The 26602-nt window shown below is 41.4% G+C and overlaps 1 protein-coding gene across 1 annotated transcript in view; it reads left to right on the top strand.

Annotated features, from left to right (window-relative positions):
• The window catches only part of LOC109042988 (discoidin domain-containing receptor 2), a 217899-nt gene that overhangs the window by 124374 nt on the left and 66923 nt on the right, over positions 1-26602 (top strand). The window contains exons 4-6 of the mRNA XM_019059994.2: positions 3063-3210; positions 6382-6564; positions 25402-25541. Coding sequence (XP_018915539.2) covers positions 3063-3210; positions 6382-6564; positions 25402-25541 — 471 coding nt within the window. The remainder of the gene's footprint in view (positions 1-3062; positions 3211-6381; positions 6565-25401; positions 25542-26602) is intronic.

Genomic DNA, 26602 nt, shown 5'->3' on the forward strand with positions numbered 1-26602 from the left:
CGTGGCGTGAATGATCGATTATCGATATTTCCTCATTTGCAGCTATGGTAAAGAATCGATTTTTAAGATGTTCGTTATGCGAACACCCTCCATTTCGATCCTTTAGGTCCTTAGGATCCTTTCCATAAGTTTATGTGACCGATCAATCGATATATCGCGAAGCACGCCGCGCCACTGTACATCGCTCCAGATTCCCATGACCAGGTCCGTCAGGCGCGTCGCGTCATCGCTCCGTTATCATCCCAACTTTTCCCACTCACCTAGTTCGGGCCGGTGCAGTGGCCTCTCTCGGTTTTAAATAAATATTTTTGCTGGCCGGGCTGGCGGTGGTCCGGACACTTTGGGGCTGGAGACAGATCGTCGTCGGCGGCGGCGCTGCTGGCTTATGACGACCCGGGTCCCGGGCGCGCAAACAGAGCCGGCTGGAGAGGAGCCACGGATAACGGTTTATCTTTCCACTTCCGCCCCGAGAGCCCCCAAGCGCCGATGCACATGCACCATGCACTTCCGCGTTTCGGGGTTGCCGCCGCGCTCTGGAGTTCCCAATTTCAAATGTGGAATGAATTATTGGCGAGGCGTGAATGAGCGATTTTCGATGTCTCCCCGTTGGAAGTACGATATAGAATCGATTGTCAAAGCAGTGCTCCCATTTCCCGGAACTAGTTACAAATTCCGGAATTTTTCTAGATTTTTTTCTGAGTTTTTCCCGGAACTTTTGGTATTTTCCTAAATTTTTCCGGAACTTTTGAAACTCCCGAAATGTTCCGGATCTTTTACATTTCCCCGAACTTTCTCGGATCTTATAGAAAAATCTGAAAAGAATCCCGGAACTTTTGACGGTCATGAAATAGAAGAAGTTAGAACAAAAAAGTTCCGAATCTCGGAACTTCTGACGAACACGGAACGACAGCAGTGAAAACGTTCATTGCGAAATCTTTAATAATCAATCACACTCACTGTCGATCGACACCATTTATCGATCCTTTTACACTAGGTTTAAACAGCAGATCAATCAATATATCGCAAAGCACGCCACGGCACTGACTGATTCTTACATGACGGCACTCCGAAGTTTGTCCGTTTGCATAGATGAGTGTACTACTTCTGTGCTGAGGATATACACCGCGCCATATATATGAACATTTCGATGGCCAAAGAGCAAAACCTTCAACATTTTCGCTCCTATATTCCTTTGTAAAAAAAAAAAAAAAAAAAAAAAAAAAAAAAAAAAAAAAATAGCTAACTGCATATCCTAAAATGTATACAGAATTTCTGTTCATACTGAAAACTTTAAATATGTTATTCGACTCAGGTATTTCCCAGTGACAGAGGACATAATACGAAGATTGTGAAGAGCCATGCCCCAAGCAGTGTAACTATCAACAAAGAGATAGAGACAAAAAAGAGGCATTAAAAGAAAATTTTCGACTTGTATTCTCTTCTCCTCGCTCAATGACTCTTTTATTACCTCTTCTAAACCAGTTAATCACTGTACCCACAAATGTTTAGTTTTCACAGCTTGACAGCGTTTATCACTCACAAACGCAAACTCATAACGCCTACACTTCTCCGTGTATGCAACACTCACATCCCTCGAGTAGGAATAGGTGCGTTTTCATAATCACGGAGTCGCTTAGAAAAGTTGGAGTACAACTAAAGGTATAACGTAAAGTGGCTCTTTTTTCTCTCGTGCAGTGGTCCATTGTTCGTGTCCCGTCCCCAGGTGCCCTTTCACGGGACGCGAGATAAAAACGAGAGCAAACGCTGAGCCTAAACATTAAAAACAAGGTTTTAATTGAATAACGGAGTGGATCCCGCGTCCCTTAAATAATTAACCGGAGTCATACTTCACCTCTGTGCGACTCGGGACTGGACAAAACTGAAACTGGGGCAAGTGCACGAGCCAGTTTAATTATTACCGGCAAGGATTCTTTTCCACTCTCCAGTTTAAACATTTATCTTTTCAGCTCTGCAGCGGGGGTTTCGAGCCGGGGACGGAGCCTCGCTGGATGTACCTTTCTTAATGGCGAATGTCCTCTAGGCTCGAGAAGTTTACCTTATAATAATGAAGGCGTCGCTTTCGAGAGACGGATTCGGGTCAAGAGATAGTGTCTAAATTACGTGGATTCAATGTTTTCTAACTTTTTGAATTTTCGTGTTCGGTGCGCTGCACACGCTGAAAATTTCAAAAATCAAATCCAAAGAAAAGAGCATCGAGAGTTTTAACTAGAAATTATATCGACGGTGTAAGTCGGCAATCGCATAACTCGGTTTGTGACGTCACTGACTTGACAGAAAAAAATGGTATGCTGTTGTAGCACCTAGGATGTTGAAAATGTGTCTGATGATCCTAAGATGCTGCCTTCATTGCCCACGCAATTGAATCTGCATTCACAGGATGTAAAGTTAACTGCGGGGGCAATAAAAGCAGCATCTTGGGATCACCAGACACATTTTTAACATCCTAGATGCTAAAACAGTATATTATTGTTTTCAGTGTTCCTGTCATACTTTATTTTTTAAACGGAGGACTACTCAGCGGCAATTCTTTAAAACTGCCGTGATTTTTCTTCTCTGTGCGAAGAAAATTCTGCAAAAACTTCAAGGAGTGATGTCATTTTGTTATCCTTTAAAAAAAATAACGTAGAGGCGGAGATTTTCAGACACCGCAAACGAGATATGTGATTGCGGACTTACGCCGTCGATATGCATTCACATTGCAGATGTTTGAAAGGGTCCGATCAATCGCACATAAGTGTGTTCCTTTTCGTCTGATCGAAACTATCATGTTGGAAATGCAAGAAAAAATGTGATTTGGACACTACTCTCCTGAAAAAATTAAATATGAACGCAAGTTTTCAAACACCGCGAAGGAAACATGAGTTTTTCAAGTTTCATCGAGTACATATCAGTACCCTAGATTCAAAATATACTTAACTCACACTTTTGCGAAAATCGAACAGTTAGAGAGCAAACTGATACAGCGCTTATGAAAAAAAAAGTAATCCCTATCCCTCTTCTTCAAAAATTAATATTCTGTTTTCTTTTTTGTGTCTGCGCAGACGTTGGCGGCAAACGGAGACACTTACACCGTCAAAGAGCAGAAGGTTGACCCCATCATCGTCGCTTCCAAAGTCCGAATCGTTCCATACAGTCAGTACATGCGAACAGTCTGCATGCGAGTTGAGCTTTTGGGATGCCCCTGGACCGGTAAGTTTAACTCTCTCTGATTTGTCACAAATGAACAAAGAAAGCTCTCAAATACAATTGAAACATTCCTCCGAGAAGCTCGAGAGAGCGCTTGTAAAATTTCTCACACAAAACGCCATCCGCTACTGAAATATCTGTGGACCTAGCCGTGTTTCCTCCGTTTTGGATATTCGATAAGTAGCTGCCAAACACAGATAGCAAAAGTGTTAACCTCAGCGTTCCTCTCCTCGCTAGCTATCCAAACACACCAACTCGAGAGCCAATATTAACTTATTGATTTAAAAATTACGTTAGACGGGTTTACAGTGCGAATTCCTAGCATTGTGTTGTCAATTTTATGTTTCTTACCTTGACTTTGTTGTTAGTATTTGCTGTAAAACAGTAACATCTTGCTATGATGAAACAAAAAATCACGATTCCGTGCCATTGATAATTTCTCAGAGTGCTCTTCACAACCTCCACTCACAATCAGCTGATCATGATCATATTGGTAAATTTTGCCTTTCTCTTGTGGCTAAGTCGCAATAACAATTTTTAATAATTTTCCTACATTCGAGTCGCTTCACAGCGCGCCCGGGCGCTCTGCGACACTTAACCGCTATCCTTGCCTATAGATCCAGAGGTCATCTGGTAAATGGCATCCTGTGATTTCATCTTGAATGTCACCTATCCACGATTTTGCTGGACGTCCCCTACGTCTTCTCCCAGGAGGAACCCAATCTAGTACCATCTTAGGCAATCCGTCATCCGCCATTCGTTGAATATGACCGTACCAGACAAGCTGTTTGGTCATAATTCCATGCACGATGTTCTGCTCGGCGTTCGTAATCTCACGCACTCTTTCGGTCCTTACGTAATATTTTTCCTCCTTTTCGTAAAAGTATCTTATCTTCCGGCAAGATCGCTGTCACTAGCGGTTGGGTGTCGCAGAGCGCACAAGATCGCTATAAGAGCGACTTACCAGTAGTATCTTATCTTCCCTATCGGTGTCTTTTCAGTAGCCTGCATCTTTGGTCGGATGCAGTCCAAATTTTTGAGATGGATTAGATTATTTCCAAAGATATTTAAAAGTAATAATCTTGCATTATGTGAAGCCAGCTCTCATAGTGTTATTCCGCTCCTCTCCTATGTTCCGTCTGTACATCTGTTGGTAAAGCCAATAGAAAGCCAGTTCGCCTTCATTTTCTCCCATATGCAACAATGATATCCATCATGCAGGAATAGTTGTATACATTCTTTGAAATCAATATCAAGTCAATACACCTATTGACCCAGATAATGGAACGCAATTTCGCCTTCAATCTCTTGTATATGCGTCGCAGACACCTGTCAAGTAGAGGTAGCTGCATCCAGGCTTTGGCATTTGTATCACATCATTACGCATGTAACCCAAGATAGTGACTGAGGCACCGTTTTTTGGCCGTGTTAAGCGAAAAGGAACCGGCCACATCACAAGTGGCCAACATTACTATGGAAATTTAATTTTTAATATGAAAATGGTTGTGCGGATTTTTACGCATGTTACAGTGAATTTTCTGCAAAGTACGAAGCAAATTCCTTAAAATTCTCAAAGGAATCCGCACAAAAGTTCTAGTTAAAAATTGCCCAGTTAAATTTGGCAATAGCTGATGTGGCTTGGTTCCTTCCTGCTAAACGCGGTCCATTTTATTTCCGGGCCCGATATCCGAAAGTCCATCATTCGCGAACTGACAGCACGGCAGGCCTCAGACCGGTGCACTGAGGAATGCACCTGAAAACAGGACGAAATTTCAAAGCCAGCGACAAGCTGAAATGCCAGGGCAAGGATGCATCGGCGAGCATCGTTAAAACTACGCCAGAACAGAGCATCCTTCGAAAAACAGCAGTAAATCCGTTTTAGTAAGAGCCACGATTAGCACACAACCACCCGAGTCCCGAGGCTCACCACTACTGTCTCTCAAGGATTTTCTCCCCTGCTGCGATTAGCAGTATGTGCATCGGAAAGTGAACCTCGGTTAGGGCTCACCCATACGAGCCTCGAAGCCTACGCAAAATCGCACTTACTGCTGTCTTCCGGAGCAAGGTACCCCGATGATTTTCGGGAATGTTACGCGACCTCACTGACAGGTTTGATGAAACGCGTCGCCCGTTACAAAGGCTTGCAACAATCCTTTTGATGCGCTGTAAACTGCACGCTCGCTCCAGCGCTCAGGAATTTCGATTGATTAAAAAGAGTTCGCCCGTCGAGCGATATAAAAATTGGTTCATTCCAGCCCCGAGATCCAATGACTTGGACGTATTTGAATCGAAAGGAGCTACATCCATTCTGGCGTGAGCTATGAGGCTCATAAGAATACATGCATGACAGGGCCCATGTCACAATGAATATAGTTACTTTTGATTTAAATGTATCCACTTCATCATCGAATAACTCTCTCCGGATGTTGCAAGTGTTTTCCGGCGAGATTTACTCGTCGATCTCAATGAATTTCTTTCATCTTCGGTTCGGGTTTTGTCGGATAAGGTTGCTTCACACCCTTGATCCTCTCCGTAGCGAGAGCTTTTGGAAGAAATCTAATGATATAAGTCGTTTTTACGTTTGTAAAGACTAGCTATTGGAGTTTGAACTTCATGTCCTGTGTTGAGTCAATGATAAGCGCCTAAAATTAAAAATTCTACCCCTAAAAAATTCGAAAATTTGTAATGCGTTTGGCTGCTAGTTTTTCACATCCGGCCAAACTAATGTCTCCTAGTGTTCCGGGGTGGACTTAGAGGATGAAGTAGATGATTTGGGATCACTTTCAAGATACTTGCAGAAACCGGTCCTCAGTATTTTGGCGCTAATCAAATACGGGCAGAAATCCATGCGCTATTGGTTCACGATGATAAGGATGATATTAAAAACAATGTTTTTTTTTAAAAAAAAAATGAAAAAAATTGTGTTGTTATTCGTTTTACCTTAGTCAAGATACTTATATTTTAAAATATTTAATTGCGAAGTGCGAATATTTTTCGGCGCCTATTTTTTCTTGCTTTTTTTCCCATGGAACATATTATCCATTTTCCTTGTTCGTTCAGAATTTTGTTCAGAGACTTCCCTCAGATTCGAATCAAGGAACGCAAGGTCTATGTTAACCAAGAAAAATTTGCATGCCCGCGAGTAATTTCTGGTTCTTTGTTTCATTTTTGCAGAGGGTGTATTGAGCTACTCGATGCCGCAAGGGGCCTCAGCTAAAAATCAAGGATTGGACCTTTTGGATGAAACCTACGATGGACTACATGAGCAGAATCTCCTGATTCAAGGATTGGGACAGCTCACTGATGGAATATGGGGTCATGACGACTTCAGATCAGACGTGAATGGATACGGCAAAGGTATTTACTTTATATTTTCTTCGTATTTATTTTACCTAAAGTTGGTAATTTTCTTGATGCACTATAGTGACGATACGGTAAAATACAATGCATTCAACAGTAAAACATCGCATTTACCATATTTCATCGATATGAAATTACCCTTGATGTTCCGTCTCTTTCTGCAGCGCATACTAGAATATCTTTATGCACCGTCGACCATCTGTAAGGTACAACGCGAATTCCCAGCTTCGCCGTATTTTATCGACGTTATCGTTATCGCCGCAAATTATGGTACACTTTTCACAAGGCAGCGTTCACTGTATTTCACCAATTTGAAAAGTGGTCACAGTGCATTTCGGATGAGACTGCAAAAATGCGTATCTCGGTTGTGGTGTTTTATATCGCTACTTCTTTACTTTTTAAAAGGAGACCGAATTTTCTCAGCACAGAGAAGAAAAATCACCTAAGTTTTCAAGGAATGAAGTAGAGGAATGGTAGTTTTCCAAGTCGAAAATAGAGTATGACAGGAATTCTGTAACATCATAAATCGACACACGCATTTCTGCAGTTTCACCATCGATTTACCGTTCACTGGAAAAAGATATAGAGTTTTGCACCGTTAGTATGACTGACCCAACCCAATTCGTAATTAGAATTAGCCTGGGAAACAACTCAAATCTTTCTTTTAGCACTTTTTCTCTCGTTTCAACAATTTCAAAAAGTGTACCAGGCTGATAGTCTTATATGAAAAACTTAGAAAAAAAAAGTTTGGTACAAGATGGTGTTTGGTTCATATTGAATACCGAACTTTTTCGGTTTGGTAGCTGAAGCTCTCGATTCAGATGATAGTTTCCGGTTATACGAACCGAAATTCTGTGTTAGTGACCGAAACACTGGTTGCTTGTACTAGAGTCCCTATATACTGAGAGTCAAGACAATGTGAATCCATTTCTGATTGGTTCTCGTATTTTAGGACTTCACAGTGTCACAAACGGGAATAAAGATGACATTTTCACCGATTGCAAAGATTATAATCTGGAATGGACCAGGGAATTACGGGTTCGGCAAGGAACAAACGGAATGAGAGAAGGAACGGAGAAAGGAATTTGAGAATGGGACGATCAAAGTTTAGATAAAACGTTCAATTTCTATAATCTTTATTCCCGTTTGTGACTCCATAAGGGGGTGTTGTCTGGACTCTCAGTATAAAGGGACTCTAGCTTGTACCGAATACTGTGTTCGATATGAGCCGAAGTTACCGAACTTTTTTTCTAGACGTAGCACCATATACCAGGTTCGGAAAGATACCTAACTTGGAGGCAGCGCTTATCCCGGCGAATTTCCCGCCAAGATCCACTCGTTTATGGCGCCTTAATGACTTTCCCCCGGATAGGAGCCGCGCTCGGGGAGCCTCAAAGAATGCCGTCCGAGACCGTTCGACCTAATCCTAGCGCCGCACTATTAATTTAAAAAGAAATAACCATTACTCAAGTCCGTCCGGGAAATTTATCGGGTCGGGGCCGGCAGTAAAATTGTGGTGAAATTCGCCATACTTTTTCCGCTAATCAGTGGTTATGCACTCTTAACAATGTTTGTTTACGAGTGAGTAATTAAGCGCCGCGCTGCCCTCCATCTTCCGTTGTCGCGTCGCCCGCCCAGCGCCGGAACGGGACCAGGTTATGGATTCCGGATTTATGCTTTGAAAAATCGATGTTGCGGGCACTTATTCTCGGCAATCTCGACACCGTTTACGATGGTTTTTTTTTTGCGGGGATGCGAAAGGCAACTGGTGCGAGGGCGGTGTTGCGTGGTTTGATAATCTATCTGGGAATATTCCGATTTGCGAATAATTTGCATTGAGAACAAATATTACAATAAGATTACCTGGTGATAGATTTAAACATCATCTTAGATGCGCCCTTTGCGTCAGGGGAGCAACGATTCTTGGGCCGAAAATGAGCGAAACTTGCAAGACAATATTCAAGGATTGAGGGACTTGTAGGACAAGTGAAATAAGTGCAGTTCTTGCTGTCTCAAGAAATACGTGTTTAAAGTTTCAAAATTACACCGAGCCTAATGGCAGGAAGAAAGTTAAATTTCACTTTTTGATTTTTAAAAATTGGATATTAGTAGAGAATTTTTCGAGGAATATATTTTAAGACTAGTTTTAGTGGAACTAGTTAAGATCTCAATTTTTTTAAAAAAACTGCATTCATCCCTCCTGTCTTCGAAACTCCTCAATTATAGGCAGTAAACATGGCTGTCAGAAACTTGAAAGAGCTTTCAGTAATAGCTCGTTATTTTATTGCAGAACTTGTAGTGATTCTTTTCATGCAAACTTCAACGTAATCGCTACAATTATACCTTCATTTGACATTTTTGGGCATTCGTTTTGATAAAATATTCGTAAATCACTCTTTCAAGAGTAGGTGCGAGTTACTCAGTTGAATCGGTCATTCTGAAGAAGACGTAAGCGCAGAAATTAAATTACGAGAAACGCACGGGAAAGTCCAAATTAACCAACTTTTAATCTTAAAGCTCCAAAATATTAAAGCACTTAATGGATCAATGGCATACTCAATCGAGGTTTTGAAACGGGTCGATTCCAACAATTTTTGCCGTTTTTTTTGCATTTTTATTCCTGGCGCTTAAGTTTTTTTGAGAATGGCCAATTCAATTTTGAGTTCGTCGGCGGTAAGGCCCTCTCTCCAGTGAAATCCGCACATGCCCAATGTCCTTTACAATGGAGCATTCGTAATTGAATGTTTATTTATCTTACTTATTGGTACCGATTCTTGATACTTGCGGTTACAAATCATACGGGTTACGATCATTTAGAGGACAGAACTGCATCTCGCCCGCGTCGGAGACTGCACCGATGCAACTATGCACCGAGTAGGCGTCGAGCTCACGAAAGGGTTATTTAGATAATGTCAGCCCCCCCCCCCCCCCGCCGGCCCCTCTCGAAACGACGTCCCCTTTTCAGCAGAAAATTATACCGTCATTCCGTTTCATAACGCGAAACACGAAAAATCGTTTAGACAGTTATAACCGAAAGCCGGACGAGAGAAGAGCCTTCACACCGTCCATGCTGCGCAAAAACAGCGCAAATCCAATTGAATTGTTACGTAGATACGCGGTTTATGGACGTTTCTATCGGAAGAGCGTTGACAGGAGCAACGTATACCCGACTTGCGACCGGTTTGGAAGGGCTACGCCGGGCTCTGACGGGCTTTAGACGTTGTGCGTGTCGACGTCTGAGTTGCAGCCCGTCCGGTAGACAGTTTTTGCGCCCTGTCATATTTTGATGCTCGATGCGTAATTAATCGTAGGCGCATTATATGCGAAGGTATGTTACTGGTCGTGTGGACGCTCTGATCAAACTGCGCGGTGCCGCGTTCCAAGTTTTCTGGGAGATGCGCGCATAAATTCCCTTCTCTGGGCACAGGATGCTTGAAAATTTTGGTTCGCATTTTGAACATGCATGTCATGCACTGGAAAAAAAACACATTGGATCTAGAGTCCGGACTCTTGAAAACATTGACAAGAAAAAGGACTCTTGATTCAATCAGATTTAAGCTTAAATCAAAAGGAAATCCGCTCAAATTCAGAGGCTTGGTTCTTGATTTAAGCTTAAATCTGATTGAATCAAGAGTATTTTTTCTTGTCGATGTTTTTAAGAGTCTGGGCTCTAGATCCAATGTGTTTTCTTTCCCAGTGTGGTAAAAATATACTCCAAGGATTCATGTTTTCGAGCAAATTTTATTTAATCTTTGGTAAAAGAAAATTCTTCACGAGAAATAATCTGATGTGAATGAATGGAAAGGAGGGGTACCGAAGAGGGCCGTTTTTGAGCCCACCCTGAATTTCTTCAACTGTAAGGTTTTCTGCTCATTTAAAGTCTAGTTTACGGGATGCATCATGATTTGGACGGAGGATGGCGGACGATCGGTTGCCCAAGCAGATTTTCGATTGGGTTCCTCCCGGAAGGCGACGGCGTGGACGTCCCGTGAAAGTTTGGCGACAAGGGGTGGAAAAGGAGATCCGAAGGTGCCAATTGCCTGATGGTCTCTGGGAGGATAGGGCAATGGCGATTGGGCGTCGCGAAGCGCGAGGCTGCGCTATAAAAGCGGCTTGATGATTTCGGTATCATGATTCGGTCGTTTGCTGTTTTTTTCCGGGTCCAATACTTTCCAAAACATGGGTCTGACGTCCGATTTTGGCGAAAACGACGGATTTATTGGCATTCAACCGCGAATTCGCAAAACGTTCATTTTTCGCCATAATCGGTCCACAGGTCCCATGTTTAGGTGAGTATTAGACTTGAAAGCAGACCCAAAATGACCAAATAATGATGAATTCCGTAAAACATGAGCTCTCATCAGCATTGAATGAGGAAGAAAATTATGAAAACAGACAGAATACGAACACTCTTAGATTTTCCGGCCCAGCTGATGCGAGTGCAGAATAGTGCAGATGTATACTTCTGGCACACCCTATACCCGACCTCACATCTTTTCCCAAGTGATGTATAAATCTGCTCCTCGATCTTGATATTATCGGTGCTCAGGAGAAGATTCGAGGATGATTTGAGCGCGTGCCAATTCATTCAAATTGAAGATCGCTCGCGCTTATAGTGTCCGTAACCGAGTCCTGCGAGTGTGTGTGTAAACATTCCAAGTTTGCCTTGCGGACAGAGTTAATGTGTATAAGTTACCTTATCTTCGAAAGTGCGGGCTCCCCGTGCGTTTAGCACCTCTAAGACTACCCGCATTGTACTTCGCTGGAACTGAAATATGGTAAACGCAAAGCATCTAGCATAGAGTCTTAAACTTCTTATGACAGCGGTTTTTAGATTCGTGGGCTTGGACGATTTATGTCCACTAGAAAATGTCACATACGGTGGTTTAACGTAGAGAGATTAGGTGGTTTTATGTTTGAACACTGGAAAAAAAACACATTGGATCTAGAGTCCAGACTCTTAAAAACATCGACAAGAAAAAATACTCTTGATTCAATCAGATTTTTGCTTAAATCAAAAGAAAATCCGCTCAAATTAAGGGGCTTGGTTCTTGATTTAAGCAAAATTCCGATTGAATCAAGAGTATTTTTCCTTGTCGATGTTTTTAAGAGTCTGGACTCTAGATCCAATGTGTTTTTTTCTAGTGTATGTTTGAATTGCATTTTGCAAAAAGGAACCAGGAGCATTGGAATGTTGCAAAGATTGTGCAACTTAATTCTTTTGTCATGGAGAAAAAAACCTGATTGCCCATTTACAGTTTCTGATCACTCGCTAAAAACTGTAAATTTATGACAGAAATTACCGTGTAAATTTCATATTTTTTCAGGATTTCAGTAATTTTATTGCATAGGATGAAAATGCACAATCTTAGCATCATTGTAATGCATCTGGTTCCTTTTTGCAAAATGCAATCCATTTTATGCTCTCATAAAAAAGTAATCCTTCTGGGGAAGAGAAGGAAAACAATTGTAAAAGAAGAAATAAAAATGTGAGAGGAAATTCATGAAAATTGTAGAATTTAATCTGCCAGCTTGTTTGCTCTCTTTTTTTCAATCTGAAATATCCAATATTAAAGTTATAGGGATGATTTTAGGCGGAAAGGTCGAACATGTTTGCATTAAATTGTTTTTGTTATAGGCTCGCTGTCTACGTGGCAGTTAGCATTTTTGACTCACTTCTCTCCAATTTATACAATATGTTTACAATATGTAGATGAATCTTCATTGGTTGCTTTACAGGGATTATACGCTCTTGTTTGGATCATATTCGATAAAATAACCGCGATCTGTTTCAAAAGCTTCAAACCAGATCCGGACAGTAACGAAACACTTTCCATTCTCCAATTGAAAAATAATCGATTCACAATATCTATCGAATCGATACACTTAGAACCGTGGTGACTCCAATCAGTCGCTAACTTGGTTCCCATTTGTAGAACGTAACCCAAATGAAGAATTGCACGATTCAGCGTTGCCAAATTTCATGAGAAATCCGTGGGAATTTCAACTCACTTCCGATTCACTTCGAGTGAACTGAGCGAATTTCAGTGCATCTGACACCAATGATTTAGGCGTTCACTCACGCGCAAGGCGTTTTCTCGGCGCGATGCCCTGCTGATTAAAAACCACATAATTCGGCATGATATCCCTATGCAAATACGCTGTTCTCGCTCACGGCACGGCAGCATTGCTGACTTACTAAGGGAAAACAACGTAAGAGTCATCAGGTGTTGCCAAATTTTCTTTGATAAAATACCAATCCACTGGAGCATGAGTCCATGGTATAGTTACGGATTTTACGCCGCTTATATTCATATGAGGTCAATGGAAAATTGTCTTACCCATAAACGTTTTAAGAAACTGTTCCGAGCCGATTGTCGTCAAAAACCAATTTAATTTTTTTCGCGATTTAATCTAAAATATCTAATAATTTCAAGGGAAAACATTCATAGCTTTCCTATATTCATATGAGGTCAATGGAAAATTGTCTTACCCATAAACGCTTTAAGAAACTGTTCCGAGCCGATTGTCGTCAAAAACCAATTTAATTTTTTTCGCGATTTAATCTAAAATATCTAATAATTTCAAGGGAAAACATTCATAGCTTTCCTATATTCATATGAGGTCAATGGAAAATTGTCTTGCCGATAAACGTTTTAAGAAATTGTTCCGAGCCGATTGTCGTCAAAAACCAATTTAATTTTTTTCGCGATTTAATCTAAAATATCTAATAATTTCAAGGGAAAACATTCATAACTTTCCCATAAAATAAAGTTTTAATGGGGGAATTTGGCAACTCTAGAACGTACATACGGCGTTTTTCCTGAAAGCGGCAGCGTTACGGTCGAGCGGCAAAACATTAATCCGCACATAATCATTCATCGATGGAAGATTAATGCGCTTGAGTTTGTGTGAAACGCACGGTGCAAATCGATCCCTCCTCCCCCTCCCCCTCGCCACGCCCGGGATGGTGGAGTTAAAACAAGCAGTGGGTACTCATGTTGTTCGGATAGTTGATGTTTCCAGTACGTTTGTGCTCATTAATTATCGACGCAAAAATCTGGCCCCCGCTTCGCCAAATGACTGCGAGATTGATGAACTTCAATTCGGAAGAGGGGGGGGGATTTTGAATGAGTACCGGTATGGCCCCCTCAAAGTCTGAATTAGAAAGAGTTTCTAGTCGTGATGATCATTTGTGGAAACAGGGATAGATCATTAAAGTTGATAGAGAAAGCTATAGACAAAGGGCCCATGGAGGTCCATCCATCCTATTGGTGGAAGCGGATGGTTCCGATGGACAAATAAGGACCGTATAAATAGTCTATCATATTCTCTTTTAGTGTAGAGCAACTACCCGTTTCTATCAATACGAGAGCTCCATTTTCTCTTTGTCTTCTTTAATAGCTATTGCTATCAAATTCAATAATCACACCGCTGCGCGGCCCTCTTCAGAATTCAACTCGGCCCTTCGATTGGCCCTTCGGATTCGATTTTTTTTTTTTTTAAATATAGAGTTCCGTCTTAGATATATATAAATGCTCTTCTTCAGGTGATCTAATTAGGAAGATTTAAATTTATAATCACTAGATGATTTCAGTCAACTTTGAAATTGCATTCCTATTAATTATCAGTGAAAATTGATCAAAATTGCTACCATGTTATTTGGATTTTCGCATTTTTTCAGAGGAGGGCCTCACACGATCAGAAATTCTTCTCTAATAGGGCTGGAGGGTGATAGTCCTCTTAGTCGCTTTTTGGAGGTGCACCTGCGCCCTCCCTCCCTCCCCCCCCCCCCCCCATAAAGAAATCCAGAGTTCCGCCCAAGGTGGTACACGAGAATGGTCGGAGGGGATCCATCGTGGTTCTAAAGATAAATGTTAGTCGCAAAATCTATTTTTTACTTGTAAATGTTGCAGTCAAACAAAAAATTAATGTAAGTGTAAGAAATAAAGGGGGCCCGCCTTTCTTTGCACTAGGACCTAATCAGCTCTGTATGATCGATACATCAAAGGGTAAAGCCACCATTTTTGTATTTTTCAACTACAATTATTTATTGCTCCTCCAACGATAAAGTGTACCTTTATTTTCTCATGGTCCATGGAAATAAAGGAGTCAAGTGAACGTACGGGGCTCATCTTTAAATTAAGTTACGTCCTTCCGTAAAAGAAGCGACGAGCTGTGGGAAATTAACGAATTTTTCAAACGCGACTTCCTCTCTCCGCGCCCCTCGTGATTATGCTAGTCAAATTGCAGCACATTGAATAAAAACTACGAGCATGCTGTTATCCTGACTTATCTAGAGTCTACAATCGAATTGCCATAACTCATGGCCAACAGGCTTATAGACCGGGCGATCGATTGCTGGACTGCTGAAACGATGGACCTCCAGGAGGAAAGATCGAATCTTTGGCAGTGTTGCCCGGTGGTGGATAAAAAATTTCCCGTTACCTGGGCATCATGGCTCGGTTTGTAAAACTCGAGTCTTTCCAGACAAAGACAAATTCACTTTAAATTAGGGAACATTTTCATTACAACCAGAGTCAGGTTGGCTCTTTTTTATCGGTTTTGTGTAAAGATCGTAAGAGCAACATACGAAGCTCTCACACCGCGTCTGTACAAAATCATTTATCAGAGTTAATTTTTTTACGCTAGTTTTCGTAGCTCAAATCGTGTTCTGCGTGATATTTAGATGAGAAAACATAAATCAGCCTGCTTAAATTCGCACCATGTCTATTGGTCCATTGAAACTTCCCAGTCAAACAGAGCTCCATAATATTTGAGGAGAAATTTTACATAAAAATGCTTAATTCGTACCTTGTCGTAGTGGTTCACTGAAGCTTCCCGGTCAAATAGAGCCCCATAAAATTTCTCCCAGCAAACTACAACCCTGCTCCTCAATTGCGCAGTACCCTACCCCACCTACGTATCCCTCCACCGAGCCCCAGAACCCTCACAAAACCTCGAGGAAAAAACTCGAGATCCTCGCACTGCGCTGGCACTAACACACGGCTAACGTGCTAAGGCAAAACGCCGTACGAACATCCGAGAATTGCCAAATTTCCTCCGATAAAATGTTTATTTTCGAGGATTGCTATGAATATCTTTCCTTGAAATTTTCAGGAACTTCAGGTGGAATTGCGAACAAAATGATCTGAAAAATTGGAGGAAAAATATTTGAAAATTTTCCAGAAAATTCATGATTTACCGAGGGATACTTGGACCGCGTTAAACAGAAAGGAACCAAGCCACATCAGCTATTGCCAAATTTAATCGGGCGATTTAATTTTTTACATGCAAACGATTGTGCGGATTTTTGTGCAAATTTCAGCGAATTTCCTCCATAATACAAAGCGAATTCCTTAAAATTTTCAAAGGAATCTGCACAGACGTTCTCTCGTAAAAAATGCAATTTCCCTGTTAAATGGCAGTAGCTGATGTTAGAGTCCCTTTATACTGAGAGTCAAGACAATGCGAATCCATTTCTGATTGGTTAACCGGATTTTAGGCCTTCACAGTGTCACTAACGGGAATAAAGATTACATTTTCACCAATTGCAAAGATTATAATCTGTAATAGACCGAGGAATTTCGGGTTCGACAAGGAACAAACGGAATGAAAGGAGGAACGGAGAAAGGAATTTAAGAATGAGCCGATCAAAGATTACGAAAAACGTTCAATTTCTGTAATCTTTATTCCCGTTTGTGACTCCATAAGGGGGTGTTGTCTTGACTCTCAGTTTAAAGGGACTCTAGCTGATGTGGCTTGGTTCCTTTCTGTTTAACGCGGTCCACTTGGCAACACCTGAGGGTTCATACGGGGTTTTTCCTTAGCGCGGCAGACGGGGCACAGGGGCTCCGTATATTTTTCATGCGATGGCGCGATTAGGCGCGAGCAGACAGACGGTTTCCCGGGATCGCGATCTCCCCGCCGCTGATTGACTCCGGCAGCCCGCTCCTCCGGCTCCGAGCTCAGCCCAGGAGTCACCGCCATCTCGCCATCTCGGAAGCCCCCTAATTACCCGTGTTTACACATGTTACCCGTGATTTATGAATAAGACACCCAGGCATCATCCCCTCTCCCGGCCCCCGCTCCTTGGCTCTAAACAAACGATCCGTATGCAAAACCTCCCCCTCTAATTATGGACCTCGACGTCTATGACCCGAGGTTATTTCAGTCGCTCCAGTCGGAGGTATAGTGTTGCCGCGCTTGGATCCGAATCAACGAGAACAATTGGACGGATGAGGAGGTGCTGTATGCTAGGAGACATTTGAAACAGTGGTTTCTGAAATGGGATATGCCCAATTTGTGATGAGCCTGCGGGGTAATTATTGAAATTGATAGTCAAAACTATACAAAAACACTGGAAGAAAAACACATTGGATCTAGAGTCCAGACTCTTGAAAACATTGACAAGAAAAAATACTCTTGATTCAATCAGATTTTTGCCTGGATCAAAAGGAAATCCGCTCAAATTAAGAGGCTTGGTTCTTGATTTAAGCTTAAATCCGATTGAATCAAGAGTACTTTTTCTTGTCGATGTTTTCAAAAGTCTGAACTCTAGATCCAATGTTTTTTTTCCAGTGAAGAAGATAAGAATAAAATTGGACAGGTAGTTGTCACTGATTAAGGGGGAAATGATGGACTAACTTAAGAGTCTCTCGTGGGTTTGCCTCTAGTTAGTACATTACTTACCTCCTTTGTCTAAGGTAACCACCCTCCTCCGCCAATAGGATCGCTCTATTTTTTCTTTGTCTTCATTGTATATCGTTTTATCTATCAGCTTCAATGATCAAATCCATTTACTGACGGAAGACGGTACATACGGCAACATCGCTTTTGGATGGGCCTAGACAGACACCCATCAAGCACCCTTGTTGAATAGCTCCTCCTATTTTCATAAGATTTTTTCCAGTGATTAGCGAATGCGAATAATCCTTCACTACCACTCAGATTGCTAAGATGTAAAATTGCGCCAAGTATTTCTCCCGAAAAAGTATTATTAAATTTGACGAAATTTGGAATTAAAAACTTCAAAGGACCTCTTATCCTGATTCAATGCTCAATTGTCTTCGGGACTAGATACATTCTTTTTATTGTATTTCTATGTATTTCTCTCATACACATGATATTCCCCATTTCTTCCTTATTTTTTGTATGCTTACTCATCCTTTCAAACATGCATTTTGAAAGGCAATTTTTATATTTCAAAATTATTAAAATATTTTTAGTAAAAAAATCCATGAAAGAGATACCCTAAAATTTGGAATAATAGGTATTTCTCTCATACACATGATATTCCCCATTTCTTCCTTGTTTTTTTTCTCGGCCAATTTTACACAATTTTAAATGGTTGCTACCACGATTTAAAAAAAGAGATCCCTGCAGTTTTTTCCTTCTTCTTTTTCTCCGAAGTAAACAGCCAAATCCGCACATGTTTCCTCCCTTTAAATGGAGAAGAAACTCCGTCATAAAAACCACAATGAAGTCAGTCTCTAACCATCCCTTTCCTCCTCTTCTCCCACGCTTAAGGACTAAATCTTGTACTTCGCAAAACTCGACGAAAAAATAAAATCCCTCCCGCACAACGCAGCGACTTCCCCACCGCGGACGCTGACACATTATCCGCCGTAACGTGTGTGCACGCCTCTCGTTCGACGAGGAAGGGGTTGGGGTGGAAAAGGGGTCAAAAGCTTTCTTGGTCTTCAAGGTGTGTCTCCGGGCACGAGTCTCGATTTCCAACGCCTGCCGCACAGTGGATCGAGTCGATAGGAGAGGTCGGACAAAATTTGGAAACATTAAATGCTTAACACCGTTTATTCAAAACTTTGGGCTCTAAAAGTGGTTCCATTGGTTTCCCAGTGAAATTTTCTACTAGTGGCACCCCTTGAAATTTGACGGAATAAACATGAAAATTTGCAGTTATTGTCAACAATTTCATGTCCGACCTCTCCGATGGAGAATTTACATGCTAATATTGTATTGCTTCATCTAAAAGTGTTTAAAGAGCTGATTTCACAGTATTTTTTATAATTTTTTTTGTAATATGGGAAATGGTATTAAAATAGATTTAAAAGTGCACTGGAAAAAAAACACATCGGGTCTAGAGTCCAGACTCTTGCAATCATTGACAAGAAAAAGGACTCTTGATTCAATCAGATTTAAGCTTAAATCAAAAGGAAATCCGCTCAAATTAAGAGGCTTGGTTCTTGATTTAAGCTTAAATCTGATTGAATCAAGAGTATTTTTTCTTGTCGATGTTTTTAAGAGTCTGGACTCTAGATCCAATGTGTGTTTTTTTTTTTTTTTTCCCCCAGTGTGAGAAAATGCACTGCCTAATGACGTCATCGGAATTTCCCATTTAAACACACGCATTTTAGTAGATTAGATCATTTTGTCATATCTCTCTAATAATTATTCAATTCATGAAGCAAGGGTATCCTCGTGTTCAGTTCACTCAGGAGTTTCCATTTAAACACGGAATCCAGCAAATTTCAGACACCTGCGAATTCTCTCGACCCACTGTGCGCCAAGCTAAAAAGTCCTAGTCAGAAAGGAAGGAAAAAACGCTCCCGTGGAAGCTGCTGCAAAAAAAGGGAATTATAAGCGTTCTCGGGGGCCAAGTACGCGTCATTTGCTTAAGTGATCTGCACTTCAACTCCGGTCATGGCGAACCGAGAAAATAGGGGGAGACCCCCCCAGGGGGGGGAAGGTACCAGGGCGTAAATGGGGGAAAAGGATCGGGAAAACTGTTGCATTTTTCATGAGCGTCTCTTCAAAGCGCTCGCGCGCCCCCGACGCGACGACCATGTTTATACATTAGCTGTTTTCCTTTTTAAATGGCGTTTTTTTTTTCAAAATTTAAAGTGTCCGATTTCGCCCCCTCCCCACAGTCCCCATCCCACACCTCAATGATGAATGGAAAAATAATCGTCGGCGACCCCGCTACGTAAATTCCGAGGAAAAACGCCGTATGGATATTCGAAAGTTGCCGAATTTCCTCCTATAAAATATCGATTTGTGAGGAAAATGCGGCGTCTCCCGGACGAAAGAACGTAACTCCATTTCAAGGTTGTCAAATTGACTCAAACAATCAATTTGTTTATAAGAAAGTACTTAAGGGATTTTCGTCTAAAATTGTTCTGATTTTTGAATGAGATCAGAGGAATAATTAGTGAAATTTTCAGTATAAAATATCCGAGATTCTCTAAGTAAAAATGCAATATCGGACGGAAAATTTGGCAACATTGAAGTATAGTTACGTTCTCTCGTGAGGGAAACGACGAATTATGCAAATTTTCTTTTGAAATTCTCAGATACCATGGATCATATTGTAGGGATAATTCTCTAAAAAGCTTGGAAGAAAATATTTACAAACGTCCTGGAAACTTTGTATTTCATCTGAAGAATTTTGGCATCGTCTATAAATATCCATATGTGGTTTTTTCCTCAGCGTGGAAGTATCGGGCTTTCGCGAAGTTCGAGTTCTCGAGTTCGGCGCGTAATGGTTAAACTTTAAAGCTCCGAACTTTGCGTGCGGGCAGTCGATGCTCCCCCGGGGGCTCTGAACTTGGATTTAGTGGAAAGTTTTTCATTAGTCCGAGGTGGAATATTTGTGGAATGCCTTCGTTGTTCTCGTCTTTTTCGGGGAACGGATCCGCACAACTTGAGTGCTTTTTCTCGGTAAAATGTCGCCCGCGAAGCCTTTTCTCTGTATTCAAATTCAATAAGTATTAATAGAATTTACGATGGTTTACTTTAAAATAACGATGTTACAGTCTTCGGAGAAAAGGTATTTGGGCTGCATTTTGCAAAAAGGAACCAAGAGTATTCCAATGTTGCTAGGATTATACAATTTACATTCTTCGCAACAAAATACTGAAACTATGCAAAATATTAAATTTACAATGGTAATTTTCGTCATGAATTTATAGTTTATTGAGAGTAAAGATACAATTTGTTTAGAAACTTAGTTTATATTGGCAAGGTAAAGAAAGTTGCACAATCTTAGCGGCATTGGAATGCGCTTGGTTCCCTTTTGCAAAATGCAAACCATTTAATCTACGGAGGCGAAATTGTGACCGGATCTGAGGAAAGGTACCTCCTCTTCCGGGAGAAAAATTTTCTTCAGCTTTTCTCAAAAACTGTTACCAAATTTTTCTACAGCGTAAGAATTTTGGTTTTGGAGCTTCAGGACCCGTATCTCTTTCAATTTTTGAGCTTTCGGGTTCGTACCTGACCCAAACTTTCAAGAATTTCCTCGTCCGTGCATTCACAAAAAGTTGAAAAAAAATTTCGCTTGGAAGATAAGATCCCTTAGTTTTCACAGATCTGCACACAATTATTAAGAAAATTGTCTTTTTTGCCTTGTTTAGTCGAGGAAGCAGATGAAGAAATTTCCATGAAAAACTCAATCTAGTGTTCGAAAGAATAGATTGGGGCTGTGGGTGGCTTGCTGCATTTTTAGGCTAGAATAGTGAATGAGTGTGCATCACAATCTGGAAATTTTGGGAGAGAAAAATTACAACCTAAAATCGAACTTTTTCCTCAGCTTTTTTTTTTTTCAAAAACTATGCAAAGGATGGAGTTGCACTCGGGGTGCCTTGATTATTTAGATGAGGGAACTCCAGGGGCGCTTATTGGCAAAGAAAAAGTGTGAGACGTACGGTATTACGTACGGGAGTGAAGTCTGGCAATTGAAGAAAAGATCCGAGGATATCTTACGAGCAACCGAAATGGACTTTTGGCGAAGGTCTGCAGGGATCTCGCGGAGAGAGCGCGTTCGTAATGAACGAGTGCGTGAAATAATGGGAGTTGAGGAAGATATTGTGCACGATATCAAAACCAGGCAGCTGGTTTGGTATGGATATGTGCGGAGAATGGCAGATAGTAGGTTGCCCGGAAAGGTATTTGATTGGGTTCCTCCCGGAAGAAGGCGGCGTGGACGTCCAGTAAAAGGTTGGCGGGAGGGAGTGGAGGGGGAGATCAGACGGTGTAATCTGCCCGATGATTTATGGGAGGATCGATTCCGATGGCGATTTGGAGTCGCAGAGCGCTCTAGTGCACTGAGGTAGCGGCTTGATATGTATGTAAAAGTGTGAGACGTAATGAGTAATAAATAGAAGATGTTCATCGTATCTTTTCCAAAACTTCACGAATCAATCGGTCTATTCATTATCTATCGGTCCTTTGGAACGCATCACTTTCGCCGTTACTCTCTTGCCCTACTTTGAAAACTTGGAGAGAATCGAGACTAACACGGTCCGAGAACTTTTTGAATTCCGGGAAGAAGGGGCGTACGCTAACTCGTCAAAGACAAAGGACTCAAAGGGGAATGATTGCATTCCCACATCAAGTCACGAGTTCATCTAAGTGCGTGTACTGTGCAATTCATCGAAACTATGCAAGCTTTCGTTATGGTGTGGACTGTCAGGCGATCAGCATGATTGACCACAACAAAGACCATTGACCAAAGTTACTGCTCACGAAACACTGTTGTCAATCCTCGCTCAAACGTGCATGATCCAAAAAAGCGAATAGCATAAAGGGAATGTCTAACCATACATGCTCGTGTTGACCGACAATAGATTTTTAGCAGTGTTAACCAGACAGCTATTAGATGTCAGTCAGTGTAACAGGGCCCTTTCACCTCAGTTTTATCAGTCATGTACGCGCAACTACCGAATTCAAATGAGTTTTTACCAGGGTCGGATTTAGGGGGTAGCCATGCACATGGGCCGCGGCTCATGGCGGCAAATTTAGGGGGCGGCAAATTTTGCAATTTTTTAAAATATAGGAATAAAAAAAAATCGGACTCAGAAAAATGTAAACGGCGACAAAATCTCTCATCTCTAGAGAGTATAGTAATTTCTAATTTTGTCGTCTTTACGTGATACAAGAGATAACACCTTTAATTAGTCGATTTAAAGAGAAACCAAACACGCAATTTGACCTGGAGTGTCGCGGCGCCGAGAGCAATGATGACGAAGACTCTAAGATGAAAGGAAGAAACCCTCGGCGCAGCGGTCGGCATGTAACACATATTAGCGCCTACAAGACTGCATGAATACTTCACGCATTGCTGCGTCAAACACAGTGCGGTCAGCAGCCGTCGGCGTGAAACGCATAGCGCCTACAAGACTGCATGGATACTTCACGCATTGCGTCAAACGTAGTGCGGTCAGCAGCGGTTGGCGAGAAACGCATATAGCGCCTACAAGACTGCATGAATACTTCATGGATTGCATCAAACACAGTGCGTTCAGCGCGTCGCGGCGGCGGAGGTTAAAATTATTAAATCACATTTATGTTTATTTTTTCATAATTTTTTCGTTCATTTCTTATAAATGGATGGCCTGATCCACAGAGAAATAAGTGTACGGAACTTAACTTCCGCGCAAAATTCCGTGAAATTTTGCTAGTGTTGACACGGCTTTCACAAAAAATGTGCCCAACACGAATAAATGCGTCTTATGCACCCCCCCCCCCTCCGGCACGTTCACTTGATGGTTTTAATTGATGTTTCAAAACGAATGAAAAGGGGGCGGCAAAATACAGGCGGTCCATGGGCGGCAAGTAGGTAAATCCGTCCCTGGTTTTAACTGAAATTGAAAAAATTAAGGACGAAAAAATTCATAGAGTGCATTAACGTGGTGAATAATTAAAATTACATTTGGAAAGCACAGGGTGACAAAACGGCAGTGCTGTTGAGGATTGCAAAACTTGTTTCATCCTGCAGAGAAAACCTGTTTAACAGCTTTGATTTTTGAACTAAACGTTTTCCATCAATTTTGTTTAAATACTCGTGTCACTTGTTGAAAATTTTTAAACTTGACTGACAATGATTATCACCGATTATGAAGGATAAAGGGAGACGCCTTCAGTTTGCAGCTAGGCAAGAAGCACTACTACCATGAGCGAATAGTCATCTACTTGTCTACAAGAGCTAAAGTCTAGGTTTCGTCTTAAAAAGCGTCCAATTCTACATTACATTTCAGCTAGTAGAAACACTTATGAAGTCAACAAAGGTTCAATATGTAAAAAATAATAATATATGAGACTCACTTGCACTTGTTATAAATAAAAATTTCAAGTGTGTCCCATACATTATTATTTTTTACATTCCAGCGGGTCTAGCCAAAGAGTTATTGTAGCGTTATGGGGCTTTGTAGGGTGGTTGGAGGTATTACGCTTATTGGGTTTAAGTACTAATTTAGTGCGATTTCTCACAGTTTTTCTAAATATTTTCGGCCGCCATCTCCAACTACTTTGATTATTCAGTGCTTTGACAAAATTATCATCCACGGAATGTGGTGAACCACAGAGTTTGTGGTCGAGCACACACTGTTTGTTCTTCATGAAAGTTCAGTGAAAAACTGCATGACTACTTTTTACACATTTTGCATGACACATTTTATCAGCTGCAATACTTTTCGGTGAACTTGAAAAATATGCTCTGAGCATCATAGCGAAGCGAGTCCAAACGATTCATTATATTCGAAGGGATTTTTTCAACATTTTTGTGTCTGCAGAGTCAGCGCCAGATAATTTAATAGGGGAGTCAATTACGGCGCTATGGCGCATCAAAGGGGACGACAATCTCAAAAAATCTAAATTTATTACGTAATTTAGGGATGACCCCTAAACGCTGTCCGGATGATACCCGTGGTTGATCATTTATTCGCACCACTTGGCAAAGGCGGCGGCGGTTGACCGCGGTTCCGAGAGAGGGCTTTCGCTTGACAGTTTGCATGCACTTGACCAATCAGTTCTAATTGGTCGGATCAATCAGAAGGCGCGGACCACCACACACCACCGCCCCCACCCACCCACCCCCTCAATTACGTGCCGTACTTTCACTACTCCCCGAGTACCCGCTTATGAGTCACGGTCCTTTCCGACGCGATTATTGTTATTATTTACGGCTGGCTCTTGTTCATCGCACCCGGGCAAGTGTAATAGCTCGCAATTCGCCGATGACTGATTTAGTACAATGAAAAAAAGTTACGGGCTAAATAGACAATTTGTCCGTTCCGGGCTCTGAGCCCGAATGTTCCGGGTGCTGGAGCCGTAACTTCGACTGCTCCGGATGCTGCGCACGGAACTTTCGGCCTTTGAGCCCGGAACGCGGACGTTATGTTTATACAACCCGTAAGTACGGCTTCCATGGCCGGAATTGTTTTTCCGTGTTAATATGTAGCTTGAATTCTTCAACACTGAGAAAAATCGGATTCATTGAGGCCAAGAAAACCGTTTTCTTGCCTGCTTCTCGTTTTGGGAAGGAAGCTACTTCTTGCGTCCAGTAGAATATTAGTATAAATAAGGAGGGAGTTAAAACATGGGTAAACAAGTCTTGTTTCCCATGTTCTAATTCCCTCCTCATTAATTCGTATATTTGGGCTATGTTTTGGTGCTATATCGTACAATATTAGTTGGACTGCATTAAATAAGAATAAGCCAAGTCACGTCAGCCATGACCAAATTTCATCGGACGATTTATTTTTTCACAAAAGAGTGCGCATTTTTTTGAAAATATCAGGGAATTTTTTCTGTGGCGTGAGAGATTTTCCCTAATATTTTCAAAATATTCTATATAACCGTCCTCCTGAAAAAAAAATAAATTGTGCGATGAAATTTGGTGATGGCTGATAAGACTTGGTGTCTTACTGTTATACGCGGTTCAATTGTGTGTAGTAAAAGTTTCCTATTCGCCATGAAATTATCGTTGTGACAAATATGTTTGTTATTGCTTATCGTCAGAATTCCATTGAATTTTTTTTTAGGTGTTTGCCTATTCCATTAATATCTTTATGACTCATTATTTCTTGTTCCTTTCAGGTTACGAGTGGGTTGGCTGGCGAAACGATTCCACTGGCAATGCTGGGCGTCCTCTGGAGATGGTGTTTGAATTTGATAGGATGAGGAATTTCTCTGCCATGTATCTGCATTCAAACAATTTGTACTCCAAAAACGTTCAGGTAAGGTTAACTTCCTACTTTCAACAAACTCAGAGTCAGTTCCATCACCTCTGCGCTAAGATTCAACCGCTCTTAGACGATATTCCCAGTTGCTTTGTTTTGGAACAAGGAGGTCCCAAACACTTGATTTCAAAGTATTATGGGAAGAATTTCTGTTAAACAGAACCATGTGCATAAAGACATGAGCCCTGAGACCAATAAAAAACATATGCATAACAGGGCTCACGCCAAAATGCACATAGTTCCATTCGCCAGAAATACGTCCCATTACACTTTTGGGCTAATTGGAACTGAAGATAACGAAACAACTTAACCTCTTGCTAGAATGCACCCAGAGCACCTGTTAAAGTTGTAACACTGGAGGTTAGCTCTCAGAGGGGAGCAGAGGTGATTGAAGTGGCCCTCAAAAAACTATCAATGTCATTTTTCTGCGACAAACGTACAAAAAGAGCCCTTTTTTGTTTAATATAAATACACGTGAGAGTAATTTCAAGTGTGGAGTGATGGAGCTGGAAGGGTCGAAGTTTTCACCTGTCGAAATTCCAAAGACTCTGGTGGAGCTTATCTACGAGTCATGACTAAATGAGAATAATCAATGCAGAGTGTGCAAACATTTCAAAATCATGAGTTAAAAAACGCTGACTATGCGAGTATAAATATTAAAGCCTAACAGGGCGGAGCGGCGTGCTGCCAGCGCGAGAGGCTCTCTGGCGCCTACAAACCTAAGTTGATACTTCACGCATTGCACAATGCTTGAAGTATCCACTTAGGTTTGTAGGCGCCAATGCGCTGGCCGCCTGCCCGCCATGCGGCAGCGCCTGAAGCAACTGTTTCACAACAGAGGTGTTACACAGTACTATACGAAATTGAATGTATTGAGAATGACAGGCATCCTTTAACAGTACAGATATTTCCTCGCAAAATAAACCAAGCTACTTATCGTACACAGGAAAATCTAAGAGCCTCTAGCTGAGGCAAATCTAGAGGTTTGTCCGGTTCAGGTATAACAGGGTGGGAATTTCTTGAAAGATAATTAAGTCCTGTTACACCAAAGAGGTGTA

The sequence above is a fragment of the Bemisia tabaci genome, chromosome 6 (assembly GCF_918797505.1).
Source record: "Bemisia tabaci chromosome 6, PGI_BMITA_v3".
Taxonomy (NCBI): domain Eukaryota; kingdom Metazoa; phylum Arthropoda; class Insecta; order Hemiptera; family Aleyrodidae; genus Bemisia; species Bemisia tabaci.